Genomic DNA, 8,845 nt, shown 5'->3' on the forward strand with positions numbered 1-8,845 from the left:
AGAGAGAGAGAGAGAGAGAGAGAGAGAGAGAGAGAGAGAGATATGATAATATAAACACAAAAAAACTATCAGACAAACGCACTTTTGAAAACTATTACACAGAAGTGTAGATGCGCCAGCACTGAAAACTAAAGTTGTTTTTAGATTTAGCAACTGATACTAACTTCCCCTGCATCTGGCGATCGTGAAAAGTGAAACAGCTTCACAGATTTCACTGCAGCCAAAAACTGTCGGTGGGAAATATCAATGTAAAGAGCTTGAATACGATTTAATTATTAGTTTTTAATGGCTGGCAATAGTAGTAAATTGAGTAAATAAAGTAACAACGCCATCCACTACATTTAGAAAAATAATAAAAATTCAGATCGTTAAAGTAAGGAGCGTGAATGGTTGTTTACAATTGCTGCTTAATGATAGGGATGCTTATAATGGTGGTGGTAGCGGTGGTGGTAGTGGTAGTGGTAGTGGTGGTGACAACGGTAGTAGTAATATTGATGATAATGTATATCTAACAGCCACAAAACAAATGTGAAAATAGACTAAATCCGTTTTTTCAATATAAATTTGATGAAACAGAAAATGAGACGACATAATTCAACGAGTATGTAAATATAGCACTATTTCTGGAAGAGAAGGAAGACGATCTGCTATTCTCGTATCCACTAATTATTATACCAACATATTTTGTCGACAGTACACAAGCACATCGCAGAAATAAATATGTGATTGTCGGAAAAGCAGAATTATGATGAAATTTAAACATAATAATTAAAATTTGCTTAGCAAACATTAAAGATTTTGAAATGTATTGATGTCAATAAAACGTAACTAGGTTCAGCTAAAGAATGTGACGGGGGCATCACATATACAAACAAAACACAAGAAGAGCCACTTAGGTTAGATAGAAATACATTTCATCAAAGTGGTTAAAGTTTATTTAACAATATACAGAAAACAAATAATTACATACTAAATAATAGAATAAAGATGCATTGCAAAATCGAAGATGCCAGAAAACTAGTAAAAAAACTGGGTGTATATAGAATTGTTGATGGAAAAGAGAAAAACAGTGCGGCCTGTTTAAGAGGACGGGTCTATGTTTAGATGCATGCTAGTTTTAATTATGTAAACGAACACTGCAAAAAGGTTAACAGATGTAAACTTACTTTCCATGAAACCAGTCATTGCAGACGTCACATTCGATCATAAACCGCGTATCATCATAAGGCAGGCGACATAAACAATACACAGGTTCACCATCAGCCGCCATGATGAGGGTTTCCCCTTAACAGAACAATGATCCGGAAGTGACACGAGTGTGTGTTGCATGATGGGTAACTGACACTCATTCCCCACTTTACCTCTACCTCAATCCTGTCGACTCCTCGCCAACTTGCTCTGATTTCTCTCTGCCACAAACAGCTCAGTCATAACTCTTCACACATAACTCATTTACTGGGACTAACAACAATAACAACACAAAAATGTAGAACAGCCGTCGTTGTCCTTTTTTCTTTTGCTCTGCCGCCATGTCTTTTTTCTTATTTTTACTAAAAATGACGCATTTTATGTTTTAAATCGTTTCTCTTTTTTTGTTAAAAATAATCTTTTTTTTTAATTAATGTTTAAGATATATAACCATGTATATTTATTTATCTAAATGCCATTTCTGTGTGTGATTTTGTTTATTTTCTCTGCTCAAAAATTAAGAAGTGTGAGTATTGAGGTGTTTTTACCCTCGACTGCATTTTTAAGCTTATAATATTGTGTTTGTATTTTAGCGAAGCATCTGAGCATTGGTATATTCTCATATTTAAAATATATTAACAAATAATATAGCTGATAATGAAATAATGTGCTGCTACTAATCTGTTTGCCAGAGTAGTTAATTCCGAGTTCATAAAGTGAATCATCGAATCCCTTTTCCAAATAAATTACGGCATAACTACAGGGTTTTATTTACTTCATTCATTCTTGGGACGGCTCCTGTAAAGGTGAAATAATTTCTGAGAAAAGGTCATTTAAGATATTGTTTTGTAGATAAAATTTTTAAGTAAATGTTTTTTTTTTTTGATAATTGTAAATGTATTTTATTTATTTGTTTTTTTACTTTATTTTCCGTAAAATACATTTCGTGATAATTACTCATATCGAGTTATTTTGTTGTCTACATTCCCTCTATTTCAACGTACCTTTATTTCATAGTCTACTATATCGTCTTCCTGCGCAAATTCAAATTCAGTCTCACCGCCATCCCCATTTGTAAAAGTGTAAAAACAAAAGCTATTCAGCAACATAAAACTAATGTACTAGCTCTCAAGTTTTTTCTGAAGTCTCTCAAACTTTTCATCATCCTACCTACCTCACCATTATGCATCTGCGGGGTTGATTAGGCCAATAAATGTTGTGACTTTATATTTGGAGGAGAGTTATTTGTAGCATCATTTTGGTTAAAGAGATGAAATAAAACAAAAGTACCCACTACACTCTCAGAGTGGTTGGCTTTAGGAAGGGCATCCAGCTGTAGAAAAATTGCCAGATCAGATTGGAGCCTGGTACAGCCTTCTGGCTTGCCAGTCCTCAGTCAAACCATGCCAGCATGGAAAGCAGACGTTAAACGATGATGATACATATTCTTGTTTCAGTCATTTAGGCTGCAGCCATGCTGAAGCACCACCTTTAGTCAAGCAAATCAACTCAAGGACTTATTCTTTGTAAGCCTAGTACTTATTCTATTAGTCTCTTTTGCCAAACTGCTAAGTTACAGGGATATAAACGCACCAACATCGGTTGTCAAGTGATTTGGGGGGAAGGGGACAAACAAACATACACACTACATATGATGGGCTTCTTTCAGTTTCCATCTACCAAATCCACTCACAAGGATTTGGTTGGCATGAGGCTATAGTAGAAGACACTTTTCTCAAGGTGCTACACAGTGGGACTGAACCTGGAACCATGTGATTGGTAAGCAAGCTACTTACCACACGGCCACTCCTGCACACATATATATATATTCCATTGGAACTTTAAAAGTTTATAACAAACTACACTCTTGCTTTGAACTATTGCAAGTGTTATAGGATGCTGAAAATGAGTTTTGAAATTGTAATGGCTTGTGAAGTTCGAAGGTTTTGTACATAACACTTTCTGTGGGACAAGTGAGTTTACAAGAGGTTGAATTCTATGCAACTCCATAAATTTGGGAAACTGGATTAGAAGGAAGAGGATATGTATGGCAAAGAAAATAGTTTTAAAAAATTACTAAAGTTTTCTTTTAATCCTTTACTATTACAGATTATGTCTACATAAAAGAAAATTATTACATGAGAGTATTTGGTGCTTAATTTAGTGAGATTATTTAACCACTTTGTTAGTCCTCATAATTCTGATGAAACCCACTGACCCTGTTTAAATTAATTTTGAAAATAATGACTTTCATAAAACAACTTTTATTAAGCTGGTAGGAACAAATTTACAAGACATTTTGGTTTTCATAGTTTTAATTTGAAGAACTAAGGATGTTCTTGGACAGGTTGGTATCAGGAGAGTTAAACTAGATTAAGTCTACAGTCCTTTCGTTATTCTTTATTCCCTAGCTCACAACTGGAAGGGGAGGCTGTCCTCTCAACCAATATGCTACTGGATGAAGAACTCTAGTGATGTTATTCCATGCTTTCCAATCCATAGTGCTGGCTTTAGCATGCTCGAGGTCAAGGTACTACAACTTCAGGTCTTCCTCAGTTTGTATTGCCCAGGTCTTCTTTGGTACACTGCACTGGATTCTCCAGTGTGCAAGTCAGTGCCACCACAAAAGTTGGTGTGATTGTCTTCTGGTACTTATCTTACAGACCTGGCCAAACCACTGAAGTCTGTGATGCCAGACTTTCCCCATTAATATATTGAACACTCCCTATTCTTGTTTCAATGGTTGAATCTTAAGAAATTTTATATATACATATATATATATATATATATAACTAATTTAAGATTTAAAACCATTTACAACATCATTTAACGTCTGTTGTCCATGCTAGCATAGGTTGGACGTTTTGGCCAGAGCTGGGGAGCTGCATTAGACTCCAGTCTGGTTTGGAATGGTTTCTATGGCTGGATGCCAGCCACTTTATAATGTGCTGGGTGCTTTTACATGATACTGCCATGAGTGTTTTATACTACCAGAAGGATCCATCTTAACACTCCTGCTTTAGAGTTTCAGTGGTTTCAAATATAGACTTTGCCAAATGGCCGTTGTTCCACAAAATAATATAAAATGTAACTCTTATCTATTTTCTTAATGTATGTATATTTAAAATATAATTTCCAAAATTAAATAACAGTTGCATTTGTTTTTCTGCATAACTCCAGTTTCACTGGTGATGGAAACTTGGACAATTTAAGCAGTGTAAACTCTGGAAAAAGAAAAATGACGCAAAACAATGTTTGACAAATGTAAAGAATATGATTAAAACACCTATTTTTGCTAGTTTGTATATTCTAAATTAAATATGTATATAAAATTATATAGAACTTTGCTTCCTATGCATGCATGATGAGACAAATCATCAGTAACCAAGTCAGTTGTTATTCAGAGTTAGTGCCCTTCTAGACAATTTGGAGGATCATGTCTTGCTTGTACATTATGTATATATATATGTGTGTGTGTGTGTGTGGAGGTGCAATGGCCCAGTGATTAGGGCAGCGGACTCGCGGTTTCGATTCCCAGACTGGGCATTGTGAGTGTTTATTGAGCAAAAACACCTAAAGCTCCACGAGGCTCCGGCAGGGGATGGTGGCGAACCCTGCTGTACTCTTTCACTACAACTTTCTCTCACTCTTACTTCCTGTTTCTGTTGTGCCTGTAATTCAAAGGGTCAGCCTTGTCACGCTGAATATCCCTGAGAACTACGTAAAGGGTACACGTGTCTGTGGAGTGCTCAGCCACTTGCACGTTAATTTCAGGAGCAGGCTGTTCCGTTGATAGGCTCAACTGGAACCCTCAACATCGTAAGTGACAGAGTGCCAACAACAAACATATATATATATATGAGGCCTGATCAAAAAGTATTGGGGACTGGCTTTTCTACATTTCATCTTCAAAGTAGTCTCCTTATGAAGTTACACACATTATCCAGCATTATTTCCATTGATGGAAGTTTTCCTGGAAACTCTTTTTGGTGGGGGGTATAGTAAGCAGCTACCTCATTGCATCCTCTTGGATTTCCTTGATGTTGTGAAATCATGTGGGTCTTCCACTGTGAAGACAGAACCTTGGTTTCAGGATCATAGACCCACAATTCATCAACTGTTATGACTGTTTCCAAAGTTTTTGTCTTCCTTGGCAATCAAGGAGATCCTGTACAGCTGAAATTCAATGTTCTTTGTGAGAGGACCTCACACTACACACTTTTCTTCTAAGTACTGCTATAAGCAATGAAAGTGAGTCAGAGCGTCATAACTTAGTGTGCATGCATGACAAAGTTCAAGGTCAATCTATGCCAAGGGGCTTTACTCTGTTTGCTTTAGCTCCATTACCATAGCAACAGTCTTGGTCATTTTTTTTTTACACATTCCAATCATTTGACTGCAGCCATGCTGGAACACCATCTTCAAGGGTTTTAGTCAAAGAAATCAACCCCAGGACTTATTCTTTGTAAGCCTAGTGCTTATTCTATTGATTTCTTTTGCCAAACTGCTAAGTTACAGGGTTGTAAACACACCAACATCAGTTGTCGAGTAATAGTGGGGGGGGGGGACAAATATACAACAGGCTTCTTTCAGTTTTTATCTACCAAATCCATGTGGTTGAGAAGCAGCCAAGTGTGGAACTGAAAAGACCATAGTTTAAATGAATACTTAGTACATGTGTTTGGTAAAGTATGTTTCTTAGTAAAAGGCCCTATGGGATGCTCATCTGTTTTTGCAGGTTCAGTGATGATGACTAGATTCATATCATAGGGGCCAAATAACTTCTATGCATATTGAGTACATATTCAGAATACACTGGGTAGCTGAATGTGTCAGGTACCATGTTATAGTTTGTGTGCATTGTATAAATGGGTATGTTTAGTTTGGGCTATTGTATATTTTAGTTGATGATCAGTTTCAGTGTTGGTGTGTGTGTGTGTAGGTATATATGGGATAAGCAGTTAATATGTATGTGAAGATTTCATAAGTAAATTGTGAGATGAAGTAAGAAAGAAAATTTTAGGGACAATAGTTGGAGATTTGTGAAGGTAAATTTCATAGAGGTGTCTTAAAGTCTGAAATCTTTGCTCTTTTGTGTGTATAAATATAATCAGATTCAATGCATGTCTTACCATATGCTGAGATGCATATAGTGTATGTAATTGACTTCTGGTCAATATTGATGTTGCATGTGCTTGTGCAGGTATGTGGTTAGTGTAGCTCTAAGGTGTTAATCTGCCTGGATTGAAGCTTATTTGTATTTAAGTACGTGTGGTGTTATTGTAGTGAAGTGGATATGTATGTGTTTTGAGTATTTTGTGCATGTATTTAAAGTTTGTGTTTATCTATGGCTGGGTATGAAGGTGTCAAGTGTTTGTGCTAGTTTCTATAGATTTATGTGGTATGGCTAAGTAGATTGATAGGTCTGCAGTACAGCCTATGTACCAAAAGAAGCCGTGGATTATGTGGTGTTTTGTAGTAATACATCAATAATGTGTTGTAAGTGGACAAGGCCATCTACAGCCTGTTCCCCTGGGTTGAGTGCAGGTTGACAGTTGAAGTAGGTTTTAAGTTTTTTGTGCTCATAAATGACAAGTTCAGTGTTTTTGGTGAGGGGTAGTTCAAGGGGGAAAATAGGATGTGTATGCAATAGTTTGTCTCAAGACAGTGTAAGTTCAAAGGACACACTGATGTGCCAGAATAGTTACAGGATTATTGATTTGATGAAGATTATCAGGGTGTTTTAAGGTGACAGTCTACACTAAGTTGTGAGTGGTAGCAATGGTGTGGAGAAGTGCTATTGTAGAAAGGAAAGATTCTTGCAGTGGTTTCAGTCTTTAGGTTGTAGCTGTGCTGAAACACTGCATTCAAGAGTCTATCAACCCAAGAACTTAGTTTATCAAAAGGATGTATCCTCCTTACTATAAAGGGACATTACTCACAAGATACTTCAGTTTGATGCACCAATCTATCAGCAGCCCTTGCCTGACTGTGTGTATATACATATGTTAAGATTCAGGTACTTAAAGGTAAGGCACTAGGTTAGATCAGCATTAAAATGCATACACAGCAATTATTGATGAATATCAACATCAGTACAGAAGGATATTCAGGTTATGTATGCAATTAATTGAACTCAATTGAGTATATCATCAGCCCTTAGGCTAATTCAAAAATGCACATTTTATTAAGTATATAACATTCTATTACAAGTGTTGATCATAGAATCACCAAATATGTGTGCCATGGATTAAAATTTTTTTTAAATGTCCTTAATCGGAAAATTTGTGTATTCATTTGAAGAAAATGGTTTTTTATAATGATATAATGTGCTCACTGATCAGTTAAAGAATTTGTTAGAAATGGTTGTATTGAATTAACATCTATCCATCGTTTGTTATTTATTTATATATATATACACACAAATAGCAGGTTTCTGTTTTAACAAATTTCACTCAATGCATTAATCAACTTGGACTATGGCCAAAGGTAGTTGTGCAGTAGAATTGAACTCACAACCGTGTGGTTGCAAACCAAACTTTTCAACCACACATCCATGCTAGTGTCAATACACATGTTCATTACAACACAGTAATATGATATAAAATCACATGCTTTAATGGGTCAGTTTACAGCCTGTATGAATGTACTTATGAAAAATTACTTTTTCATCAATATTGGCCAATGTAAAAAAAAGAACATTAATCTCTAAAATGCAATCATTCATATCTAATTTTATAACACTTGCAGTTTATGACGACAAACTCATCCATACTTAGAATTTGTCTAAAACTGACAACAGAATGAAGCAGCATAAACTGAAAACTACTTATTGAGTCCCATCTCAGTATGCAAAAATTATTCAGACATCCAGTTCATGTTTATATTTGCATGCATGTTTTTTATTGGGTCATCCCATAAATAATGTGGGTTTTTTCAATTGCATGAGCTTAAAGTCGGAGGGGGGTGGGATAGGATGAACTACCTGCATCAACTTGCTATAAAAGCAGGTAGCAATTTTATCTTCTCTTATTCTTTGTGTAAGTTTTGAAGAGTGCAATTCGATTTTAACAGTTATTTTTTCAAAGCTTTAATGGAAGTGACAAAGGAGCATATTTTGCTTTACGAGTTCAACAAGGGCAACAATACAATGGAAAGTGCAAGGAATATTAATGCAGTATATGGGAGTCAGACAATAAGTGTAAGCCAGTGTCAGTGGTGGTTCCAGAAACTATAGCCTAGAACATGAGCCTCATCCTGAAAGATTTGTAGAGCTTGACGAGAATGTCCTGCAAACCCTGATGGAACAAAATCCCATCATAACTGTTGAGGAACTATCAGAGAAGCTTGGACTTGGTCATTCAACCATTCATCAACACCTGCATGACATTGTAAAAGTCAGCAAATAGGGCCTATGGGTTCCTCACAAACTTTCTGAGTCTAATCACGCACAGAGAGTGAATGTGTGCTCTTCTTTGTTGTCACATCTCATGAATGAACCGTTTTTAGACTGAATAGCGACTGATAAGGAGAAATGGGTTCTCTATAAAAGTGTCAAGCGCAAAAGACAGTGAGTAGGGAAAGGAGAAACACCGGCACCCCAGGTCTTCACCCACGTAAGGTGTTGTTATCTGTTTGGTGGGATATGAAAAGTTTA

The 8,845-nt window shown here is 36.2% G+C and overlaps 2 protein-coding genes across 5 annotated transcripts in view; one reads left to right on the forward strand and one right to left on the reverse strand.

Moving 5' to 3' along the window:
- LOC106875727 (histone lysine demethylase PHF8) overlaps positions 1-1,316 on the reverse strand; it is a 93,919-nt gene extending 92,603 nt beyond the window's left edge. For all 4 annotated transcript variants that reach the window (XM_052967234.1, XM_052967233.1, XM_052967232.1 and 1 more), the window contains exon 1: positions 1,167-1,316. In XM_052967234.1, the coding sequence (XP_052823194.1) occupies positions 1,167-1,270 (104 nt within the window). In that variant the 5' untranslated portion in view covers positions 1,271-1,316. The remainder of the gene's footprint in view (positions 1-1,166) is intronic.
- Positions 1,317-1,417: 101 nt separating this feature from the next.
- Positions 1,418-8,845, forward strand: part of LOC106883147 (cyclin-dependent kinase 20) — a 50,153-nt gene continuing 42,725 nt past the window's right edge. The window contains exon 1 of the mRNA XM_052967235.1: positions 1,418-1,714. The gene's annotated coding sequence lies outside the window, so the exon portion shown is untranslated. The remainder of the gene's footprint in view (positions 1,715-8,845) is intronic.

Source organism: Octopus bimaculoides, chromosome 4 (assembly GCF_001194135.2).
Source record: "Octopus bimaculoides isolate UCB-OBI-ISO-001 chromosome 4, ASM119413v2, whole genome shotgun sequence".
Taxonomy (NCBI): domain Eukaryota; kingdom Metazoa; phylum Mollusca; class Cephalopoda; order Octopoda; family Octopodidae; genus Octopus; species Octopus bimaculoides.